The following is a 26101-nucleotide window of genomic DNA, read 5'->3' as shown; positions in this document are numbered from 1 at the left end:
ATCTGATGACAACCTTTACATTTAATTTTTTTTTTTTTTTTTTTAATTGGTACATTTGGATTGTCACATCAACAAATTGCCTGCAATTAATTACATTTCTCTCCTATCAAAATTAAGAATCAAGTAATACACATTTAATCATTCAAATTTTATTTTTCTAATCATCTTTCTCAATAACATTAGTATATGTATTTTTTAAATGATCTTTCTCAATAACTTTTGTATATTGTCCCAAAAATAATCTAATTTTTGCCCACTGCATTTCCCCTGCGACCCCACTAGGGGGAGACTTTGAATACCAACAATTTAAATAACAGGAAGGGAAAGCATGATGACATTTTTAATTTTTTTTATTTCATTTTTAAGGGTTTCAACAATTCACTTTAGGCAAAGAAAACGATAGTTATTTAGTAATAATATTTCATGTTTTAGTTTACTGAAAGGAAAACACTGGGGGACAGGACCTAAGTAATGAACGATGTGTACACGTGTTACGGGATAGGGCTTAACTAAGGCATAGGGTTGGTAAATGGGGTAGGGAAGGAAAAAAATTATAATCACACTGATACATATATTCATCGTCCTCCCTTTGTTTTACAAAGATAGTCCCAAAACATATTCCCACCCACCCATACAATAGCAACAATGACAAAAATAAATGATACTTGGAGTAAAAAAAAACAGCAAATAATCAATATATAATAAAATATAATACGAATTGTACAGTACACTCCGGTTGTTCCCATTATCCATTCCTGACACCTAAGTCCCATTGTTTTCCCCTATATATGATGGAAGTGTACAGAAAAATGGTCTCTTTCATTCCATTCTGATCCATTCCAACCTGTTCAGCTAGCCAGTTTTGCACAATTTTACCGATTGTTTGACAAGATACGTCCAGTTACACTAAGTGATTATTCAATTCAGTGAGTCAAGTTTCATAACAGGAGTGACTAACTGACAACTATCTTTTATCGGTTCAAATAGCTTCTTAGACTGACTTGCTTACCAGACAATTGTTTTTGCTTCAGGCCAAACATCTGTACGAAAAAAAATCTCTACAGGGAACAAAAGAAAAACACATAGTACAGAACAAAAGACAAATACTATTACTGTTTAACTGTGAATAATGACAGAAAACAGAAAACATCAGTACTTTTGGTACTCCACTCTTACTAGTATGCATTCATAATCCCAGACCAAACACAGCTAACAAAAATTATACTGTGGTAGAATGCATTTCAGAAGAAAAGAGGTGCTACTCAAACACTCACATGATCTAGAATCCTCTCTCCGCTTTGGGGAAGCAAAGACAGACGGATGGTGCTTTTGATGTTGGCCTTTAAAAAGTCCATGTTATCTTACAAACATCTCTGCTATAGTAAGGATTGTATGAATGTAGAGGGGATATATGGTAGTTATACTAAGCCTGTTGCCCACATCTTTAAAACTTGCTAGTTCTTGCTTGCTTTTTAGTTTAAAAATCCTAGACTAGAAAATAATTAGTGGCTGTATTCAGTCACCACTGTTGTTCTCCCAGGCTGGCCCTCCTGAACCGCTTCTTCCGCTGTCTTCTCAACAACCTCTCTTGGGGGCAAGTTCACGTTCAAGCCCCAGCTTCCACTACCTAAGAGAGATTGACCCCGGCAAGCAACCCTGTGCCTCTCCAGGAGAGATCCATTCCAGAAGCGGGAGCGGCATTTGGGACATGAGAACCGCCCTTGGGAAAGGTGACGTCCACGATGAATGAGGGCTTTCCGTAACGTCCGAGAACGCTTTCCGCAGACCGAACACTTCAGACGGGCCTGGTGGCCGTTATTTCTTGGAGGATGCCTCACACAACGATGGATCAAAAGTTTGGCCAGACTGGCGAATGTGGTGCTGGGGCAGTACTGGCATGGAAAACGTTTTATGGGGACTTCCATAGATGACAGCCCACTGACCTTAACCACACCTCCGCACCATTGTCTAACTCTATACCCTCCTCTCATCCTCAGGAGCTGGGCGAGCAGTTTCTTTTGCTTAAGCTTCTCATGCATTATTCCTTTTTTCCGCTTCATCAGTTTGAGTCTCCTGCTCGTGGCCTTATTCAAGGCAACCCCTACTAGTTGCCCCCCTCTCATTATACTTTGATATTCAACCCTCCTTTTTTTCTCTCTTTTTCTCTTGCCACCAACCCATCCTTCTTGGGACTGGAACTGAAAAGGGCGGTGTTGACCTTGGGAGGATTGGTTTGGCATGTAGGAGCCAGACGGATAAGTTGAGGGGTGGCCTGATTCAAAAAGAGGGATGTACTCAGCTGCTTGGGAAGGATGTTGGGTTCCACCAGCTGGTGGGTTTGCCGAACCAGTGCGGCCCAATCCATGCTGCGATTGCCTGTGCCTGGACAAGCTGTTAGAATAGGCGAAAGCCTTCCCGCATACCTCACAGCAGAAATTCTTTTCACCCCTTATTCCACCACCATGGACAGTTTGTTGATGGGCTGTCAGGTGGAACTGATGGCGGAATGATTTCCAGCATGTTGTGCATGTATAGAGCTTCTGAGAGGGTTGAGTGGACGAGCTGGACCCCTGAGACTTATCTTGAGGGTATGGATAATAAGATTGAGAGTTTGCTTGATTTCCATCTAGATTATTAACCCCTCCATGGCCCTTAGCTATTTTTCCTCCTGGTGTACCATCGGATTCCCCTTTTGTGTGTAATTTTCCATGTCTCACCAAGCTCTGAGCATAAGCAAACTCTTTACCACATATGTCACATTTGTAGTTCTTCTGACCAGAATGCACAGTGGAATGTTTAGTAAGATGGAAGTACTCCCGGAACTCTTTCCCACAAACATCACACCGGTGTGGCTTTTCACCTGTGTGAACACGGTCATGCCGACGTAGGGTCTCACGTCTCCTGAACCCTTTACCACATACTCCACATGAATATGGCCGTTCTCCCTCTCCACGACTTCTTCTTTGTCTAACTATGATTCCATCAGGTCCTGGTTCTCTCTTCTGTCGAGGCTTGCGGGGCTTTTTCGGTTTAGCATTCATCATCTGCTGGCTTGGATGGGTTAAAGGCATGGTAGAGCCACTACCTGCTCTGTAAGTCTTGTCGATTTCAGATGTAGATGATGGACCACCTGGTGAGACTCCCATATTCCCAAAGCCAAGTCCTCCAAGCAAACCTCCAATGATGTCTCTTCGCTCCTCTCCTCGACTCTCGCCAGTACTTATCTCGCAGGAGGCAGCGGCAGCTGCTGCAATTGCAGACATGGCACTGCTAGTGACCTCATCCTCAGAGTCATCCAATAGAGATGAAAGAGGAAGATGAGGCTGCTGTTGATGGAGATGGTGTTGTTGTTGACTTTGAGGGTGTGGGTGTAAGGTAGGAGCCAAGGGTGCTTTTCTAAGTGTCTGGCTTGACATCTCACTGCTATGGGAGCTCTCTCCAGAATAACAAGATTGGTTAGCCTGCTGTCGTCGGTAGTCATCCACACTGTAGGATGGTTGGTAGGATGGCCGGTTTCTTGAATAATCCGTGCCATATTTGCTCGCTCCATCTCGTTGGTAATCACCTGTACCACTGCCTCCAGCCACCATTTCAGTTTTGCTGCTACTTGCACTTGATGAGCTTTGATTTTCACCACTACCGCTTGGTCTGGGCCGGGAATTCCTTCCAGGCTTTCCACAGGTGCCAGACGCAGCATGATTTAGCAAAGAGGTGCTCTCTCGGAAGCAGCGACCACAAGCAGGGCATCGGAAAGGCTTATCATCATGGATCTTCTCATGCCTAGTGAGGGACTCACGGCGGTTGAAAGACCGTTGACAGACACCACATGCAAATGGACGAGCCCCTGAATGGATAACACCATGCTGGAGGAGGTGCCCTCTTTTCTTGAATCCCTTTCCACATTCGGTGCAACAGAACGTTTTGTCTTCGCTTGAAGTGTCTGGCTTGGCATCTTCAGAAGTCAACCCATGACTACGGAGATGTCTTCGAAGGCTTGTAAGATGACTGAAGGTCTTTCCACATTCACCACAGTGGTAGATGGCTTCAGGGTCAGGTTGACAAGGCATGGAGGCCATGGGATTTGCAGGTTTAGGTAGCTGTGAATCATTAGCTACCAGCACCGAGGCTGTGGATGAGGAAGGAGCTGAAGAGGAAGAGGAGGAGACCGTTGAGGAAGACTGTGTTGATGAAGAGAGGACTGATGAATGGTTATTACCAAGGCTGGTTATGGCTCCTCCTACAAGGCCCGGTTGAATGATTGAATTTTGACTGTGTTCAGTGGAGCTGCTGTGGCAGTTACTACCACTGCTACTGCTGTGACTAGTGCCATCTGCTTTTCTCTGAGGAAGGTAGCCAGCCATAGCCTTCTTTCTCCTGCTACCACCACTTCCACCAGACCCAGATCCACTGTCTCCTTTCCCTTCATCTTTCGAAAGTGATAAATGGAGTGGTAGAGGGAGAGGCATACCACTAGCTTCTTGTTGCATCAACGAAGCCAGCTGATTGGAGGAGAGAACTGGAATACCTTGGAAATCAAAGCCACCCAGAGACGACGGCTGAGGTGTTGGGTGAAGAGGATGGTGTGGGTGGGTATGGCTGTGAGGGTGAGATAAAGCATGGGGTGCCAATGGTTGCTGCTGCTGTTGAGGTTGGGGAGTGGAGTGACTATGACTGTGAGAGGAGTGAAGAGCTGGAGGTGGGGCGAGGGCTGAGTTTGAGTCACTAGCTCCTTGGCCCAAACCCAGGCCAAGATGGTTATGACCCCCTTGTTGAACCAGAAACTGCTCCAGACTGCTGTTAGTCGGGACCCCAGAAAGAAAGTACTGATTGGCGGCAAGCATGCAACTGAACTGCTGATGTAAGCTACGTGGATCAGACTGCCCAACGAGTGGTTGCCCTAGGGAGGACACTGCACTGCCAGGGTTGTTACTGGTGGACGATGAAGATGACGGGGAGGGCGAGGAGGATGGTCCAGGTGAGGCTTGGGGAACAGAGAGGCCAGGGTGTAAAGGTGGCGGTGGGGGAGCCGATGTAACCACTCCTCCAATAACACCAGACCCTCCACTGCTACTACCACCAAAGTCAAAACGTCCCATTCCCGAGTGCAGCTGCTCTTGGGCTAGAGCTGCTTCTGCAGGGTGAAACGGACGTAAGAATTGTGGGTATCCCGCAGCAGAGCTCCCACTCCCACTACTGCTCATCTTACTGGATTTCCGTGAACTATGCGAGGATGAGGACTGGCTCTGGTGTGATATTGGTGGAGGTGGGGCACTCATTTTGGCAAATATCGATGAAGAATCAGCAAAAGCATTACTTCTAGACCCCTGAAGAGACCCCAGACCAAGCCCAGAGAGAAGAGCGCCTGACGACTCTCCCTGCTGTTGGTGCTGCTGCTGAAGCTGTTGCTGGTGCTGGAGTTGGACTTGCTGTTGGTGCTGCAACTGTCTTTCCAATCCAAGGCCTTTAAACTGGTGAGCTTGGTGTCCACTTAGCATATCTAGAATGTCCAAGGGGTACTTACTGAACTGGAACATCTCCCACTCACTGATGGGAGGTTTTTCCTGGGTCACTCGCCCTACTGTTGAAGTACAACAATATCGCACCAATAATAATCAATAGCCACAGCTATTGAAAGTAATGCTTCTTGAACAACTTTCTCTAGAATGACTCCCGCTGCTACCAATATCTATCCCTTATCCCTTCTTATACAGATGAATGCCTAGTGCTTGCACTTTAAACCAAGAAGAGCAGGTAAAGGTCCTTTTAAATAAATGCTGTTCCTAATTTGAAATACAATGTATAAATAGTATGCAGTCTATGTAGTGTTTGTAGATTCCTTCTTGTATAGTGGTAGTCTTTGTTTTTCACCAAAAATGTGAAGCTGTCCGCATCCAGCTGGGGTGATGAAGGATGAACAGGTGTTCCACTTCTTTGTCTGCCCGTTGATGCCACACTCTTGAAGACTGGGGAAAAACAGAAACATTGTTTAAGTCTCTTGGTTAAATAGGCCTAGAGCTTGATAGCGCCTCGGGACAAAGTGGAGTCGCAATTCAACGGCTCAGACACGAGGGTCTACAGGAAATAACGGACTACAAAAAGAAAACCAGCCACGTTACGGAAACCGACATCTCACTTCCAGACAAACTAAAACACCTTCTTTGCCCGCTTTGAGGATAATACAGTGCCACCATCGTGGCCCGCTAACAAGGACTGCAGCCCCCCCCCCCCGCCCCCTTCTCTGTGGCCGACGTGAGTAAGACATTTAAACATGTTAACCCTCGCAAGGCTGCTGGCACAGATGGCATCCCTAGCTGCGTCCTCAGAGCATGCGCAGACCAGCTGGCTGGTGTGTTTACAGACATATTCAATCGCTCCCTATCCCAGTCCGCTGTCCTCACATGCTTCAAGATGGCCACCATTGCTCCTGTACCCAAGAAGGCAAAGATAACTAAATGACTACTGCCCCGTAGCAGTCACTTTGTCATCATGAAGAGCTTTGAGAGACTAGTCAATGATCATAGCACCTCCACCCTACCTGCCACCCTAGACCCACTTTAGTTTGCATACCGCCCCAACAGGTCCACAGACGACGCAATTGCCATCACACTGCCCTATCCCATCTGGACAAGAGGAATACCTTTGTAAGAATGCTGTTCATTGACTACAGCTCAGCATTCAACACCATAGTACCCTCCAAGCTCATCATTAAGCTGGAGGCCATGGGTCTCAACCCCGCACTGTGCAATTGGGTCCTGGACTTTGACGGGCCGCCCACAGGTGGTGAAGGTAGGAAACAACATCTCCACTTCGCTGACCCTCAACACTGGGGCCCCACAAGGGTGTGTGCTCAGCCCCCTCCTGTACTCCCTGTTCACCCATGAATGCGTGGCCATGCACGCCTCCAACTCAATCAAGTTTGCAGACAACACAACAGTAGTGGGCTTGATCACCAACAATGATAAGACAGCCTACAGGGAGGAGGTGAGGGCTCTCGGAGTGTGGTGTCAGGAAAACAACTTCTCACTCAACAAAACAAAGGCGCAGATCGTGGACTTCAGGAAACAGCAGAGGGAGCACCCCCCTATCCACATCGAAGGGACAGTAGTGGAGAAGGTGGAAAATTAAGTTCCTCTGGGTATACATCACAGACAAACAAATGGTCCACCCACACAGACAGTGTGGTGAAGAAGGCGCAACAGTGCCTCCAACCTCGAGAGGCTGAAGAAATGTGTCTTGTCACCTAAAACCCCCCAAAAAACTTTTACAGGCGCACAATCGAGATCATTCTGTCAGTCTGTATCACCGCCTGGTTCGGCAACTGCACTGCCCTCAACAAGGCTCTCCAGAGGGTGGTGCGGTCTGCACAACACATCACTGGGGGCAAACTACCTGCCCTCCAAAACACCTACAGCATCTGATGTCACAAGAAGGCCAAAAAGATCATCAAGGACAACAACGACCCGAGCCACTGCCTGTTCAAACCACTACCATCCAGAAGGTGAGGTCAGTACAGGTGCATCAAAGCTGGGACCGAGAGATTGAAAAACAGCTACTCTCTCAAGGCCATCAGACTGCTAAACAGCAATAACTAACTCAGAGAGGCTGCTGCCTACATAGAGACTCATATCACTGGCCACTTTAAACATGGCCACTTTAACCTGTTATGGCTAGGGGGCAGTATTTTCACAGCCGGATAAAAAACGTACCCGATTTAATCTGATTATTACTCCTGCCCAGAAACTAGAATATGCATATAATTATTAGCTTTGGATAGAAAACTCTCCAAAGTTTCTAAAACTGTTTGAATGGTGTCTGTGAGTATAACAGAACTCATTTGGCAGGCCAAAACCTGAGAAGATTCTGTACAGGAAGTACCCTGTCTGACCATTTCTTGGCCTTCTTGATTATCTCTATCCAATACAGGGGATCTCTGCTGTTACGTGACACTTCCTACGGCTCCCATGGGCTCTCAGAAGGCGGCAAAAAGCTGAATCGTGGCTTTGCAGGCTCTGGCTGAAAAACAGTAGCGCGTTTGGATAGTGGCCGGTCACAGTACTATGAGACTCAGGCTCGTGCACGAGTCGACTCCATGTTTTTATTCTTTCGTCTGTGAACGAAAACCACCACTCCCGGTCGGAATATTATCGCTTTTTTACGAGAAAAATGGCATAAAAATTGATTTTAAACAGCGGTTGACATGCTTCGAAGTACAGTAATGGAATATTTAGAATTTTTTTGTCACGAAATGCGTCGGGCGCGTGACCCTTCGTCACCCTTGGATAGTGTCTTGAACGCACGAACAAAACGCCGCTATTTGGATATAACTATGGATTATTTTGAACCAAACCAACATTTGTGGATGAAGTAGAAGTCCTGGGAGTGCATTCTGACGAAGAACACCAAAGGTAATCAAACTTTTGTAATAGTAAATCGGAGTTTGGTCAGGGCTAAACTTGGTGGGTGTCAAAATAGCTAGCCGTGATGGCTGGGCTATCTACTCAGAATATTGCAAAATGTGCTTTCACCGAAAAGCAATTTTAAAATCGGACACCTCGATTGCACAAAGGAGTTCTGTATCTATAATTCTTAAAATAATTGTTATGTTTTTTGTGAACGTTTATCGTGAGTAATTTAGTAAATTCACCGGAAGTGTTCGGTGGGAATGCTAGTTCTGAACGTCACATGCTAATGTAAAAAGCTGGTTTTTGATATAAATATGAACTTGATTGAACAAAACATGCATGAATTGTATAACATAATGTCCTAGGCGTGTCATCTGATGAAGATCATCAAAGGTTAGTGCTGCATTTAGCTGTGGTTTTGTTTTTTGTGACATTATATGCTAGCTTGAAAAATGGGTGTCTGATTATTTCTGGCTGGGTACTCTGCTGACATAATCTAATGTTTTGCTTTCGCTGTAAAGCCTTTTTGAAATCGGACAGTGTGGTTAGATAAAGGAGAGTCTTGTCTTTAAAATGCTGTAAAATAGTCATATGTTTGAAAAATTGAAGTTTTTGTATTTTTGAGGAATTTGTAATTCGCGCCACGCCTATCATTGGATATTGGAGCAGGTGTTCCGCTAGCGGAACGTCTAGATGTAAGAGGTTAATAATGTTTACATATCTTACATTACTCATATGTATATACTGTACCTTATACCATCTATTGCACCATGCCTATGCCGCTCATCCATATATTTCTATGTACATATTCTTATTCCTCCCTTTAGATTTGTGTGTATTAGGTAGTTGTTGGGAAATTGTTAGATTACTTGTTAGATATTACTGCACTGTCGGAACTAGAAGCACAAGCATTTCGCTACACTCACATTAGCATTTGCTAACCATGTGTATGTGACCAATAAGATTTGATTTGATCCCCAGAGAATTGACGAAGCATCATATCAAATTATTTTAAGCTCCCAGTATAGGCATACATAACCACTTACCACTAGACAAAACTCAGGAGATCTTCATTGTCTAACTTAAGATTTGTCAAAACGTAAACAAGCGTTTGTGCTTTTAAAATAGTGATTATTTACAATAATTGTATTGCCTAGACCAATGCAGCCATCAACTCTGTTAAAGGTGCATTCTGTAACATAGCCACATGCAATTACTAAGGATTGACAATTATTTAACAAAAATAATTATTGAAAACACAAAAGTGCCCACATTTCCAGGTCAGAATCCAGAATCAGTAACTGATTTGAAAGAGCAAAAAAAAAAGAAAACAGGACTCTGGCCCGAGAACCAAACTCGCTTGACCCAAGGGTCGTTGCATTTGATTTCAATCACTTTTTGACCGCACGTCTTGACTTGAACAAACATTTCTAAACATGTTAGGCCATGGCAGAAGCAGGGGTCGCATTAGCTTTTAGAAATCTGCACTTTCAAAACGCAGACCATAAAATCTGCATTTTAAACCATTTCACCTGCATTTTATATTGAAATAAGTGTTTTCTTGCTTCAATAGTGATCAGGGGCGTGCATCAAGTTTTTCAATGCTATTTGGCTTGCATTATGTCAAACAGAATAGGTTAGACCCCAATTGCACTCTGACTCATTGGTCAAATAAAAACTGAAGCTGTGTCGTTCCATATAATTTCAATCACTTTCAAACTGCACCACTTTTGACTTGAACAAAATCTTCAAACAAGTTTGCCCATTGTGGAAGTGGTCAGAAAGTGACATTTTGGACCTGGATGCCAAAACAGGTGTTCGAAGTTTACCCATTTTGCATACCCCACCCTACCATGAGATGTCATCACTGAAAAAGATAAACGGTTACATTTGATATCATTTGAAAGCTTACAAAACAGGGTTGTCAAAAAACAAAATGTTTACGTCAATATATATTTTTTTTAACTAAACCCAGATTCTCATTTTCACAAATGTACCCTGGATAAGGAATGTGACAAAGGACAATTTTTCTTAACATTTAAACGTAAACAGTTTTACGTTTTTCCATTAAAAAAAGAGAAGACAATTCATAAAATTCCATGTGAATTTACAATGCAACTGTGCTGCTGCCAGCAACGGTTTGGGTCTCACCGTGCATCCCTTTCAGATAGTTAAAGTAAAGATTCAACCATTTTGAATGTTATATTGTTTTTGTGCATCTCTGAGCAATGTTCCATCGATTCCCTGGGTCAATTCATGTTTATCTGAGATATTGCCATTCAAGCAGGCAGAAATTCAGTTGGTATGACGTAGCATTAAGATAAAGCCGCTCTCACCACACTGGAAGTTAACGGGAATACGACTTTTAGATCGGAAAAACATGTCAGATTTCAATACTGACCGATGTCAGATTGTCTTTTCTCCAATGAGCCATTGATCATATTTTTGTGATATAAATACCTAGAGAAATGTGTAATTTAACAAAAAGGGTTTAACACATTTCTCCCATTTGTCTGCCTCTTCAGTCCTGTGTGAATTGCATGGTGCCGTTGTGAATGTCAGACTGCATCGATCGGCATGTTGATCATGGTGAGATTGTAGACTGGTAAATCGATAGTTAGTGCAGTTTGTTTAGGTGATTTTACAGCCCTCTCCTTCACAGGCTGATATTGACTTTGGTATTATTGTGTGTAGCTACATTTGCTAGCTAACTACCTAGCCAGCCAGCCCACAGAGACAGCATTGCGGGTTTTGTAGTTGACTTGAGCTGCAACAGATTTCCACATGTTGCTACCAACCTTAAACAAAATGAAACGTGTTCACCCACCAAAAATTATTGTCACATATTAGTGTTATGCAAATGAGTGGTTTGGTGGAATTTTATTTTTAAAGCATTGCACCTGTTCTACCATTACTGTACCTCAACTCAAGTTAGATGTTCCTTCTCATTTAACTTCTCAAAGTATTGCCACACAGGACTTCGCTGCGGTCACTTACCTTTCTCTGCCATTTTTCCAACTGTTAACAACAATGACGTAGTGGAGAGTCAACTCCAAAATAATTGTTTCCTCGAATCCTTGCACGTCTAGTGTGAAGACTCCTAAGATTCTGTATTTTTGGAACGCAGGAGACTGAGTAGTTGCCGTACCTCCAAGAACACAAACACTCACAATTTTCAGTGAGCTAGCGAGGGACGGAGGGAGACAGTATGGGAAGGTCAGCCGCCAGACACACAGAGTCAGAACCGTGCACTAGGCCTATCTGACGGCAATCAAAAGCTGTATCTCACAATGGAATCCTGTATATCACAATTTCTTGGCTTGCAAAGTCTCACAACTTCAGTAAAGCAGGGCCTATTCATCAACGAATAGGCTAGGATATTGAGATAAGCTAGATGCAACACTTCGATCTCATAGTGCACGGGTTCGCTTTACGCTGTTCACAGCGTGGTAGCCAGGGCACCAAGACAAAGAAGAAGTTGAGCCTTAGTTGATGCGGAAATTGACCCACTATGTTGTTGTTCTTTCTGCATCTACGCAAAAACAAACAAAACATTTTCAGTCATGGATCTTTCTTAACGTTAAGATCCAAATGTTCGTTTAAATAGTTTAACGTTTACAACACTACCTTAGACTAGGGCTGGGTGATATAGCTAAAATATCACTTTTTTTGTTGAATGGCGCCATTTCAAGTTTTTGAATAATAAAAGTTAAAAACTTGCTTTATGAGTAGTGTGACCCTAGGGTGGCAACACATACATTCTAAGTGATTTCATTGGGTCTTTCTGCATTCTGGTTGTTTCATACTCTTCAATTCAACTAAAAATAATTTCTCAGCGTTATCATACATTTCTGCTTTTCCTGCACTCATTTGAGATCATTTCCACACTGCCACGTAGTGCTGCACAATATCGGCAAAGAATCTGGGCCTTATTTTTAACCAAATGTTGCAATTGCGATTTGACTTGCGATTTAGAGGAAAACACTTGGGTGAACTGTTAGAATCATGGAAATTCTATAGTTAGAATATAATAGTGGGCACTTTAAATAAAGTGTTTGACTTGACAACAACTGAAAATGCCAAGGAGGAGTTATTGTGACAGGGTAGGAAACAAAGTGTTGACAAGTGTTTCCTATGGGAACCTTAAGCTTTGGCGGACCGACTGGCAAGCGTCTTCACTGACATTTTCAACCTCTCCCTGGCCGAGTCTAACACCTACATGTTTCAAGCAGACCACCATAGTCCCTGTGCCCAAGAAAGCAAAGATAACCTGTCTAAATGACTACCGCCCCGTAGCACTCACATCGGTAGCCCATTATCCCGGATACCATAGACCCACTCCAATTCTCATACATCCCCAACAGATCTACAGATGACGCCATCTGAAATCGCACTCCACACTGTCCTTTCCCACCTTGACAAAAGGAACACCTATGTGAGAATGCTGTTCAGTCACTACAGCTCAGCGTTCAACACCATAGTGTCCAGAAAGCTCTTCACTAAGCTAAGGACCCTGGAACTAAATACCTCCCTCTGCAACTGGATCCTGGACATCCTGACAGGCCGCCGCCAGGTGGTAAGGGTAGGTAACACCACATCTGCCAAGCTGATCCTCAACACGGGGTCCCCTCAGGTGTGCGTGCTTAGTCCCGTCCTGTACCCGTTCACCCATGACTGCGTGGCCAAGCACGACTCCAACACCATCATTAACCTGTTAGGGCTAGGGGGCAGTATTTACACGGCCGGATAAAAAACGTACCCGATTTAATCTGGTTATTACTACTGCCCAGAAACTAGAATATGCATATAATTACTGGCTTTGGATAGAAAACACCCTAACGTTTCTAAAACTGTTTGAATGGTGTCTGTGAGTATAAAAGAACTCATATGGCAGGCAAAAACCTGAGAAGATTCCTTACAGGAAGTGGCCTGTCTGACAAGTTCTTGTTCTTCTTGACTCTCTTTATTGAAAACTGAGGATCTTTGCTGTAACGTGACACTTCCTACGGCTCCCATAGGCTCTCAGAACCCGGGAAAAAGCTGAATGATGTAATTCCAGCCCCTGGCTGAAAAACATTAGCGCCTTTGGTAAGTGGTCTATCAGAGGACAACGGACTGAGGCGCGTGCACGAGGCGACCCCATGTTTTTATTTTCTCTCTCTTTGTACTAAAACACAGATTCCCGGTCGGAATATTATCGCTTTTTTACGAGAAAAATGGCATAAAAATTGATTTTAAACAGCGGTTGACATGCTTCGAAGTACGGTAATGGAATATTTAGAATTTTTTTGTCACGAAACGCGTCGGGCGTGTCACCCTTGTTTACCCTTTCGGATAGTGTCTTGAACGCACGAACAAAACGCCGCTATTTGGATATAACTATGGATTATTTTGAACCAAACCAACATTTGTTATTGAAGTAGAAGTCCTGGTAGTGCATTCTGACGAAGAACAGCAAAGGTAATAACATTTTTCTTATAGTAAATCTGACTTTGGTGAGGGCTAAACTTGGTGGGTGTCTAAATAGCTAGCCCTGTGATGCCAGGCTATCTACTTAGAGTATTGCAAAATGTGCTTTCACCGAAAAGCTATTTTAAAATCGGACATAGCGAGTGCATAGAGGAGTTCTGTATCTATAATTCTTAAAATAATTGTTATGTTTTTTGTGAACGTTTATCGTGAGTAATTTAGTAAATACACCGGAAGGGGTATGCTAGTTCTGAACGTCACATGCTAATGTAAAAAGCTGGTTTTTGATATAAATATGAACTTGATTGAACAAAACATGCATGTATTGTATAACATAATGTCCTAAGATTGTCATCTGATGAAGATCATCAAAGGTTAGTGCTGCATTTAGCTGTGGTTTGGGTTTATGTGACATTATATGCTAGCTTGAAAAATGGGTGTCTGATTATTTCTGGCTGGGTACTCTGCTGACATAATCTGTTTTGCTTTCGTTGTAAAGCCTTTTTGAAATCGGACAGTGTGGTTAGATTAACGAGTCTTGTCTTTAAAATGGTGTAAAATAGTCATATGTTTGAGAAATTTAAGTAATAGCATTTCTAAGGTATTTGAATAACGTGCCACGGGATTCCACTGGCTGTTACGTAGGTGGGACGAAATCGTCCCACTGGCCCTAGAGAAGTTAAGTTTGCTGACGACACAACAGTGGTAGGCCTGATCGACAACGATGAGACAGCCTATAGAGAGGTGGTCAGACACCTGGCAGTGTTGTGCCAAGACAAACTCTCCCTCAACGTGAGCAAGACAAAGGAGTTGATCGTGGACTACAGGAAAAGGAGGGTCGATCACGCCCCCATTCACATCGACGGGGCAGTAGTGGAGCGGGTCGAGTCTCAAGTTCCTTGGTGTCCACATTACCAACAAACTACCATTGTCCAAACACACCAAGACAGTCGTGAAGAGGGCACGATAACACCTTTTCCCCCTCACGAGACTGAAAAGATTTGGCATGGGTCCCCAGTAGAGGTCGACCGATTAATCGGAATGGCCGATTAATTAGGGCCGATTTCAAGTTTTCATAACAATTGGAAATCGGTATTTTTGGACACCGATTTGGCCCCCCCCCAAAAAAATAGTTACACCTTTATTTAACTAGGCAAGTCAGTTAAGAACACATTCTTATTTTCAATGACGGCCTAGGAACGGTGGGTTAACTGCCTTGTTCAGGGGCAGAACGACAGATTCTTACCTTGTTAGTCCAACGCTCTAACCACCTGCCTTACATTGCACTCCACGAGGAGCCTGCGTGGCAGGCTGACTACCTGTTACGCGAGGGCAGCAAGAAGCCAAGGTAAGTTGCTAGCTAGCATTAAACTTATAAAAAACAATCAATCTTCACATAATCACTAGTTAACTACACATGGTTGGTTGATATTACTAGTTTATCTAGCGTGTCCTGCGTTGCACATAATCGATGCGGTGCCTGTTAATTTCTCATCGAATCACAGCCTACTTCGCCAAACGGGTGATGATTTAGCACTGTCGTTGCACCTAACCATAAACATCAATGCCTTTCTTTAAAATCAATACACAAGTATATATTTTTTAAACCTGCATATTTAGTTAATATTGCCTGCTAACATGAATTTCTTATAATTAGGGAAATTGTGTCACTTATTCCTAACAAAGAGCGTAATTCATTTGCCAGAATTGTACATAATTATGACATAACATTGAAGGTTGTACAATGTAACAGCAATATTTAGACTTAGGGATGCCACCCGTTAGATAAAATACGGAACAGTTCCGTATTTCACTGAAAGAATAAACGTTTTGTTTTCGAAATGATAGTTTCCGGATTCAACCATATTAATGACCAAAGGCTCGTATTTCTGTGTGTTATTATGTTATAATTAAGTCTATGATTTGATATTTGATAGAGCAGTCTGACTGAGCGATTGTAGGCAGCAGCAGGCTTGTAAGCATTCATTCAAACAGCACCTTCGTGCGTTTGCCAGCAGCTCTTTGCAATTCTTCAAGCATTGAGCTGTTTATGACTTCAAGCCTATCAACTCCCGAGATTAGGCTGGTGTAACTGATGTGAAATGGCTAGCTAGTTAGCGGGGTGCGCACTAATAGTGTTTCAATTGGTGACGTCACTCGCTCTGAGACTTGGAGTAGTTGTTCCCCTTGCTCTGCAAGGGCCGCGGCTTTTGTGGAGTGAAGGGTAACGATGCTTCGAGGGTGGCCGTTGTCGATGTGTTCCTGGTTCGAGCCCAGGTAGGAGCGAGGAGAGGGACGGAAACTATACTGTTACACTGGCAATACTAAAGTGCCTATAAGAACATCCAATAGTCAAAGGTATATGAAATACAAATCGTATAGAGAGAAATAGTCCTATTATTCCTATAATAACTACAACCTAAAACTTCTTACCTGGGAATATTGAAGACTCATGTTAAAAGGAACCACCAGCTTTCATATGTTCTCATGTTCTGAGCAAGGAACTTAAACGTTAGCTTTCTTACATGGCACATATTGCACTTTTACTTTCTTCTCCAACACTTTGTTTTTGCATTATTTAAACCGAATTGAACGTTTCATTATTTATTTGAGGCTAAATTGATTTTATTGATGTATTATATTAAGTTAAAATAAGTGTTCATTCAGTATTGTTGTAATTGTCATTATTACAACAACAAACATTTTATATATATATATATATATATATATATATATATATATATATATATAAATAAAAATGTATATGTAACTTTTTTTTTTAATATAAAATACAAATAATAAAAAATAAATAACAAATTAAAATTAAAAAAAAAATTAAAAAAAAAAAGCGGCCGATTATTTGGCATTGGCTTTTTTTGGTCCTCCAATAATCGGTATCGGCGTTGAAAAATCATAGTCGGTCAACCTCTAGTCCCCAGATCCTCAAAAAGTTAGTTGCACCCATATGAAATGAGTAAAGCAGTATGTAAACATTATTAAAGTGACTAGGTCCTGGGTGGCAGGAAGTTTGGCCCCAGTGATGTATTGGGCCGTATGCACTGCACTCTGTAGCGCCTTATGGTCAGATGCCGAGCAGTTGCCATACCAGGCGGTGATGCAACCGGTCAGGATGCTCTCAATGGTATATACTGTATTTTAGTCAATGCCATTCCGACATTGCTCATCCTAATATTTATATATTTCTTAATTCCAATCTTTTACTTTTAGATGTGCGTATTGCTGTGAATTGTTAAGATATTACTGCAGTGATGAGCTAGGAACACAAGCATTGATACAACCACAATAACATCTGCTAAATATGTGTATGTGACCCAAAAGATGTGATTTGATATCAAGTTTAGCCAACTTGGATCTAGGTAAAATTTCACAAGCTCTGAATTCAGCTAACAAGGCAAAACAGTTGAATTGTTATGAACACAACTTGTCCGTCTCTAACTGTTTGAAAAGCATGCTAGCCTGTCCGCTTTGTTCAGATGTTGAAATCAAGTGGCCTACCTTATTTCTCAGAATGAGTTGGCAATTCCTTATATAATTGTTGTATGCTTATTGCACAAAGACTAAACAGCTAGTATTATGATCTTTAACCTGTTGGGGATAGGGGGCACTATTTGCACGGTCGGGTATAAAAAACGTACCCGATTTAATCTGGTTACTACTCCTGCCCAGTAACTATAATATGCATATAATTAGTAGATTTGGATAGAAAACACTCTAAAGTTTCTAAAACAGTTTGAATGGTGTCTGTGAGTATAACAGAACTCATATGGCAGTCAAAACCCTGAGACAAATCCTAACAGGAAATGGAAATCTGATGTGTGGAATCACTTCAAACCTTTGCCATTGAAACACACAGGGACTTAATCATTTAGCACTTCCTAAGGCTTCCACTAGATGTCAAGTCTTTACAAAGTGGTTTGAGTCTTCTATGGTAGAAAGAGAGGCTTGGGAAGTTGGTCACAGGGGGAGGGCCATTACTACTATGACGCGGGCGCCCATGGGAACCCTTTTTTTCTGAAACGTTTAGTAAGACAATGCAATCGTCCGCCTTGAATATTATTGAAGCTCTGGTTGAAAAAGTCCCTAAAGATTTATGTTATACAACGTTTGACTAGTTTGAACGAACGTAAATATATATTTTTTTGCACATTCGTGACGACAAGTCCCGCGCGCTTCAGTACATTATGAGTAGCCTTCGGAACGTGCTAACAAGAAGGAACTATTGGGACATAAATTATTCACTTTTTCGAACAAAACTACATTTGTTGTGGACCTGGGAATCCTGGAAGTGCCTTCTGATGAAGATAATCAAAGGTAAGGGAATATTTACAATAGTATATTTGATTTTAGATGGTTCCAAGATGGCGCTAACATGTATCGCCTAGCCTATTTTTCTGAGCATACCACGTCGTTTATTGCAAAGTGTGATTTCCCAGTAAAGTTATTTTTAAATCTGGCAATGCGGTTGCATTCACGATATGTTAATCTATAATTCTTTGAATGACAATATTAAATTTTAACAATGTTTTCGAATAGTAATTTTGTAAATTGTAGCGTTGATTCACAGGAAGCATTTGAGGGAAAATATTTTCTGAACGTCACGCGCCGATGTAAAATGCTGTTTTTATATATAAATATGAACTTTATCGAACAAAAAATGCATGTATTGTATAACATAATGTCCTAGGAGTGTCATCTGATGAAGATCATCAAAGGTTAGTGCTGCATTTAGCTGTGTTTTGGGTATTTGTGATGCATGCTAGTTGCTTTGAAAATGGCAGTGGGATTTTTTTTGGCAGGGTACTCTCCTAACATAATCTAATGTTTTGCTTTTGCTGTAAAGCCTTTTTGAAATCGGACAACGTGGTTCGATTCAGGAGAGTTGCATCTATAAAATGATGTAAAATAGTCATACGTTTGAGAAATTGAAGTTATAGCATTTATGAGGTTTTGTATCTCGCGCGACTCCACTGGCTGTTGACTAGGGTCCCACGTTCCCAGCCAGGTTAACTGACTAAAATGCTGCTAGCAATACGTGGTACCGTAATGCACGCGTGACAATCAGAATTAATTTTCCAGAATTACTGTTAATTTGATACATACGTTTTAGCAGTGTCTGCTCGGCTCAAAATTTGAGGAGTTAAAACATGAACAGGGTATGGTTCGAAAGGTTAAGTTCTCTATTACAGTAAAATTATGTCTCCATGTGTTTCGGTGTCCATATGACTGATTCTGTTGGACCAAACCTCAAATGCAAAATAGCAAGTTGAAACCGTTTGTCAGAGAGGAAGAAGTGATCTCTCATCTTGGGAGAAAGAGGCAAAGCATGAGGTTTCCCTCTCGCCAACATCTGCCCAAAATAAGCCTAATGCGTTTCTATGCACTTATTTTGAACCTAAGCTTGTCGCCTGCCTTCCCACCTTTGAGACAACGACTCCCATTGTTAGGATGGAGAAGTGAGCATCTCATCATTATATACAACTCTCTGATGTAAACGGGAAGGTGCAGAGCACAGGAGCGAACAAGACGAGACCAAAAAGACAACATGGGAACAAGCGGACATAAACTTTCATAAAAACAAAAATGAATATGATATATATTGGCCAGGCCTACACTACACATGGCGCATCACATTAAAAAAAAGAACATTCAAATACCGTTATAGAAGGTAAAGTAAAAACCCAAACCGGTCCGTGCATCAATACCGGTATATTGTAAAATACGGTATATCACCCAGCCCTACCTTAGACCTTATTTTACATCGGAAGCATTTGTGTTGTGCCCGTCAACGGTTGAGACAGCATACTCGAATACAGGGTGGGTTTCATTTCAATCATAGAAATAGAATTCATAAAATGGACCTATCCCTTCAGACACCTGCAACTTATCTGGTACACCATTGCCATTTCAATTTAATTGAAACTACCTTCCAATTACTAACAGTAAGATAGCAGCTGGTCCACCCACTGTCGAATGTCAACTTGAATGGAAACATATTATCTATATAATTTCAATAGGTTTCACATGGAAGATTGACAGTTTAAAACAGGTCCAATGCAACCTTTTTATCTCAAAATTAAATAATTTCTAGGAAACAATTAAGTACCTTCCTGTGATTGTTTTCAATTAAAATGGTCAAAAAGAAACGAAAATAGCTTCTTAACAAACACCAATTGCTCAAGCAAGAATTTTGCTATTTTGGTTGCTAGCTTAGCTGTTGTTAGCTACTTAGTGCTGCTACTCTGTCTCCCACAGCTCCCTGCAGTGAGTCTGAGTAGCCTAGCAACGAGTCTCTACTCATTTGCTCATGGCTCACTGACTAAAGACAGCCATTAGTTGACGTAAGAAAGCTACTTTCTAACTCTATAAACTCACTGTACATTACTATTTTCTGCTAAATAACAATTCTGGTCGACTCCCGACACTGTTCCCGTTTTATGACTGACGAGATTTGTTAAAATTCTGACACTAATTGAATTACGCAAATTAACCTAGACTGATAAGCATGACCGGTCAAATGTATTTTCAGCGGCTAATGGTTATGTACGTACGTACAGTCACTGTGGGTACGACGTTATCGATGCACTCGGAAGAATCCCAGAACATATTCCAGCCTGTGCTAGCAAAATAGTCATGTAGCTTAGCATCTGCTTCATCTGGTCACTTTCTTATTGACCGAGTCACTGGTGCGTCCTGCTTTAGTTTTTGCTTTTGCAGAAGGATAGAATAGTGGTCAGATTTGCCAAATGGAGGGCAAGCTTTGTACCCATCTCTGTGTGTGGAGTAAAGGTGGTCTAGAGTTTTTTCCCCTCTGGTTGCACATTTAACATGCTAGTAGAAATGAGGTAAAAGCGGATTTGAGTTTCCCTACATTAAAGTACCAGGCCACTAGGAACGCCGCCTCTGGATGAGCGTTTTCCTGTTTACTTATGGCGGTATACAGCTCATTGAGTGCGGTCTTAGTGCCAGCATCGGTTTGTGGTGGTATATAGACAGCTACGAAAAAGACAGATGAAAACTCTGGTAAATAGTGTGGTTTACAGCTTATCATGAGATACTCTACCTCACGCACCAGCTGTTGTTCAGAAATATACATAGATCGCCACCCCTTGTCTTACCAGAGGCCGCTGTGCTATCCTTGCCGAAAAAGTTTCAAACACGCCAGCTGTATGTTATCCATGTCATCGTTCAGCCACGTCTCGGTGAAACATAAGATATTACAGTTTAATGTCCCATTGGTAATATCGCCATTCCGCATCTGTGGTGAAAGGTGGTCAAATTAACCTTGGTATGGCCATCTTAAAACAATTCCATGTTAGTTTAGAACCTAGAGGGTTAACCCATCTCATCCCCTTCATCTAGACTGATTGAAGTGGATTTAACAATAAGGGATCATAGCATTCACCTGGTACATCTATGTCATGGAAAGAGCAGGTGTTCTTAATGTTTTGTATACACAGTGTATATGAACAAAATCTGAGTTTACATGTTCTTAGATAAATGTAAAAAATGTCATGTTTTATAAAAAGAAAAATGTATTTCAATAAATCATAAAAGATTTTAACAACCCTGTTTGTAAGCTTTGAAATGATATCAAACTCAACCTTTTTCAGTGATGAAGTCTCATGGTAGGGTGGGCTTTGCAAATTGGGTCAAAATTTAGCAATCTCCTGAATGTTTTGGCATTCAGGTCCAAAATGTCACTTTCTGACCACTTCCACCATGGGAAAACATGGAAGGTTTCATTCAAATCAAAAGGGTTCAGTAAACAAGTTTTGGAAATCATATGGAACAACCCAGCTGTTAGTTCACCCAATCATACTTTCCTCATGCACCCCAGGTTTGCTTTGAAAATAGGAGAGACGTGAATTCAGTGTGTGCAGTTAATTATGTGCAATGCTGGTCCTAGGGGTCCACATCTTTGTTCTAGCCCAGCACTAATTCAATTAACCAACAAGTCCTTTATTAGTCTAGTTGAGCTGTGCAGATGTGTAAGGGCAAATCCGCCTATAAATATATTCAGTGGAAATGGGGGCGGGAGGTAGCCTAGTGGTTAGAGCATTGGTCTAGTAACCAAAAGGTTGCAAGATCGAATCCCTGAGCTGACAAGGTAAAAATCTGTCGTTCTGCCGCCGAACAAGGCAGTTAACCCACTGTTCCTAGGCCGTCATTGAAAATAAGAATTTGTTCTTAACTGACTTGCCTAGTTAAATAAAGATAAAATAAAAACACTGGTGGTCTAAATAATTTCTCACCTCCTTTACTTTTTCCCAGGTTACTTTTCTGACTTGGTTAGAGACATGGGAGGCCTGCCACAGCTACACAACCACCTCACCTAGACTAATTATAGGCTACATTTCAAAATGGTAACACCAGCGCCGCATTCAGCAGGACGCAGCGTTTTGTAACGTTCAGATATAAATATGCTATGTAGAACAGACATGTGAAATAAGGAACCACGTCAGCTCTATTCATAGAATTTCTATCTGCAACGTTCAAGAACGTTTTGCAACTGAACGTGGCCCTGGGCTACACTCAACCTTCAGTCTTTTAAGGTAAATATCACAGGAACCCCAGGGTGAAACTTCTGCTAGAGGACAACAGTGAATTCACTGTGTCCTTCCCCATAACAATAGACACACAAAAACAGTTGTGTCTTGTAGGCAATGTTCCAATTACCTTTCTTCTAGGGCAATAAGGTCACCCAACCTATTGTTACCAAACAAGGAAGGTATTATAATAGCCAAGAAAATAAATAGATGACCCATATAACCTTGTGGAGGTTGGTACAATTGTCTTATGTTATAATAAACAAACAAGTAGCCTACTCCAGGGAGACTTTTTTGTTGTCATGAAACTTTGTAAACAAATGATTTAGGCCATTTACTCCAAATCAAGTCCAAATTATTAATGGCGTTGCTCTGGTGGAATGACATTCCTTGAGCACTATAGTTAGGTCTAGCCTCATCTCATAGAAATTAAGTGTTACCAGTAAAGGTATTTACATGGGACGCATGTTCTGTTTTCTCCATCATTTGCTTTTTTCAAGGGCCCACTCTTTGATATAATGCACAAATTGCAGATTGAAGCCTACGGGGCAATGCTAGTTATGAAATGATATACCATGAACTTGAAGCCATTAGTCTAAAGTGCCAAGAAGGCAATCAAATAGGCCTAAATAGAACGTAGCCTAGGCCTAGGTAAAATCAATTCAAAGTTTATTGGACATGTACAAATATTTGCTGGTGTTATAGCAGGTGTAACGAAATGCTTATGTTACTAACTCCAACAGTGAAGTAGAATGTTTCGCAAATGTAATACAAATAAAAAATATATAAATTCAAGGAATTACAATCAAAGTGGATATATTACAGTGAGCATATGAGAACCCAGAATATAAATATGTGACAGAAATTGGCATAAAATGATTGGCATGGACAGCATTTCATTTTTATGATAACATGCTGTGCATCATTATGTAAAACAAATCGACGAAACTATGGGTGATAGCCAACATGGCCATGTCTAGACCTGTACCTGATAGGTGCCAATAATAGCCTACTGTTGAGATATTTGCAACCATAACAGAAAATATGTTTTCATATAACTTACAAAGGACTATTAATGTGCTAAAATGTTTTTCAGTGACGTTCCCAGTATTTCCTAATAATTCCTGCTGGTCTGTGAAGACCTTGCCTAACTACAAGGTTATAACGTACCATTTAACAATAAACTCATTTTAAAACATCTTACCAACAGGTTTGGTGGGATGTATATGGGCTGGAAACTGGTGTAGCACTTTCTGCTTGATTGAAGACCAAAACGTGTTTACAGGTAGAAACGAATGGGTCTGCTTCCATTGATCATCTGGTGGGTAGCCAAGTTAGCTAGACTAACTTGAAAACCCACCAAAATTGCAGGTGGTGGCAAAATTCCAAAATTAGTAGCGCGGCATTCGTCATTAGCTAACTAACGTTAGCAGGCTAACATTACCTTGTTTTTATAAGTGGTTGAGTAAAGTTGTCAACCAAAGCAACAATACAAATGAAATTGGATATAAATAAAGGAGTCTTTCGATCATGTCGTTGTTAGCTAATAAATTAAAATGTCGTTTGAAATCCTGGTTGCATAGGTAGCCGATGCTAAGCTAACCTAGCTACCAAGCTAACAGATAGCTTGATAGCTGTCTTTTTTAGCTAGCTAACCTTATAAATACCATTAAAATCGCCTGTCAAAAAGGTAAAAGAAAAACATAGGATAAAAATGGCGCGGGGAATGCCGTGATAACTTATTTATGTCAGATAGCCATTCTTCATCCAGGGACAAATATTTTCAAAGGCCTGCCTCTCCATCGGCCCAGGAGGGCTGTTTTCGACTCGATAACAAAAACTATTTCCGCTGGGTTGGCCTGCTAATTCAGATATGTCCCTTGTTTGAAGCGGTAGTTTCGATGCTTGAATCGTTAACTCTTCGAATTTACCGAAATTAGCCCTTTCTTTAGTGTTTGTCGTATTTTCATAATTTTTCTTCGGTCAAATATTTTCCGCCCCGTGTCAATTTTAGGTGTCCCCGTCTATGGACTATGCCTACGGCTCCTAATGTTCTTCGAGTTAAAATGGTAGCTTCCGGTCTGTATTCTATTTCCGGGTAGTGTCACAGGCTAAGAAGTCCAACCGTGCGTGTGTGTGCGCGCGCGCGTGTTAGAGTATGTGTGCTCGTGTTGTTTCTGAATTTGTGCATAACCCAACCAATTTATCTATGGCCATTGCATGACCATTGCCAAATGCATTATTAAATGCATGTATTTAGTTGAATTATGCACTTAACACACAATTGAGATTGCTTATTGCTTATATTAAAATAAAAAATGTTTTTTTTTAAGGACATTTTGTCAGATTATCTTCCATGTGTGCTTACCATCGATCACCACATTCTTTTGGAGAGATTGGAAACCCAAATTGGTCTACATGGACAAGTTCTGGCCTGGTTTAGATCTTGTCTGTCGGAAAGATATCAGTTTGTCTCTGTGAATGGTTTGTCCTCTGACAAATCAATTGTAAATTTCGGTGTTCCTCAAGGTTCCGTTTTAGGACCACTATTGTTTTCACTATATATTTTACCTCTTGGGGATGTCATTCGAAAACATAATGTTAAATTTCACTGCTATGCGGACGACACACAGCTGTACATTTCAATGAAACATGGTGAAGCCCCAAAATTGCCCTCGCTAGAAGCCTGTGTTTCAGACATAAAGAAGTGGATGGCTGCAAATTTTCTACTTTTAAACTCGGACAAAACAGAGATGCTTGTTCTAGGTGCCAAGAAACAAAGAGATCTTCTGTTGAATCTGACAATTAATCTGGATGGTTGTACAGTCGTCTCAAATAAAACTGTGAAGGACCTCGGCGTTACTCTGGACCCTGATCTTTCTTTTGAAGAACATATCAAGACTGTTTCAAGGACAGCTTTCTTCCATCTACGTAACATTGTAAAAATCAGAAACTTTCTGTCCAAAAATGACGCAGAAAAATGAATCCATGCTTTTGTTACTTCTAGGCTGGACTACTACAATGCTCTACTTTCCGGCTACCCGGATAAAGCACTAAACAAACTTCAGTTAGTGCTAAATACGGCTGCTAGAATCCTGATTAGAACCCAAAAATTTGATCATATTACTCCAGTGCTAGCCTCCCTACACTGGCTTCCTGTTAAGGCAAGGGCTGATTTCAAGGTTTTACTGCTAACCTACAAAGCATTACATGGGCTTGCTCCTACCTATCTTTCCAATTTGGTCCTGCCGTACATACCTACACGTACGCTACGGTCACAAGACGCAGGCCTCCTAATTGTCCCTAGAATTTCTAAGCAAACGGCTGGAGGTAGGGCTTTCTCCTATAGAGCTCCATTTTTATGGAATGGTCTGCCTACCAATGTGAGAGACGCAGACTCAGTCTCAACCTTTAAGTCTTTACTGAAGACTTATCTCTTCAGTAGGTCCTATGATTAAGTATAGTCTGGCCCAGGAGTGTGAAGGTGAACGGAAAGGCTGGAGCAACGAACCGCCCTTGCAGTCTCTGCCTTGCCGGTTCCCCTCTTTCCACTGGGATTCTCTGCCTCTAATCCTATTACAGGGGCTGAGTCACTGGCTTACTGCTGTTCTTCCATGCCGTCCATGGGATGGGTGCGTCACTTGAGTGGGTTGAGTCACTGAC

The 26101-nt window shown here is 41.7% G+C and overlaps 1 protein-coding gene across 1 annotated transcript; it reads right to left on the bottom strand.

Annotated features, from left to right (window-relative positions):
* Window positions 1–332: 332 nt before the first annotated feature.
* LOC106588448 (zinc finger protein 91) lies at window positions 333–24521 on the bottom strand. The gene is made up of 2 exons (XM_014177457.2): window positions 23643–24521; window positions 333–5963 (listed from the first exon to the last, which is right to left on the bottom strand). Exon 2 carries the CDS (start codon window positions 5532–5534, stop codon window positions 1503–1505), a length of 4032 nt encoding a protein of 1343 aa, XP_014032932.1. The 5' UTR covers window positions 5535–5963; window positions 23643–24521; the 3' UTR covers window positions 333–1502.
* Window positions 24522–26101: the final 1580 nt, after the last annotated feature.

This window comes from Salmo salar, chromosome ssa27 (assembly GCF_905237065.1).
Source record: "Salmo salar chromosome ssa27, Ssal_v3.1, whole genome shotgun sequence".
NCBI lineage: Eukaryota > Metazoa > Chordata > Actinopteri > Salmoniformes > Salmonidae > Salmo > Salmo salar.
The sequence above is the reverse complement of the archived record's forward strand: the minus strand, read 5'-3'. Positions and strand labels throughout refer to the sequence as shown.

What these genes read in the sequence shown, in the direction of transcription:
- LOC106588448 (XM_014177457.2), bottom strand. Translation starts at nt 5,534, where the DNA reads ATGTTCCAGTTCAGTAAGTACCCCTTGGACATTCTAGATATGCTAAGT.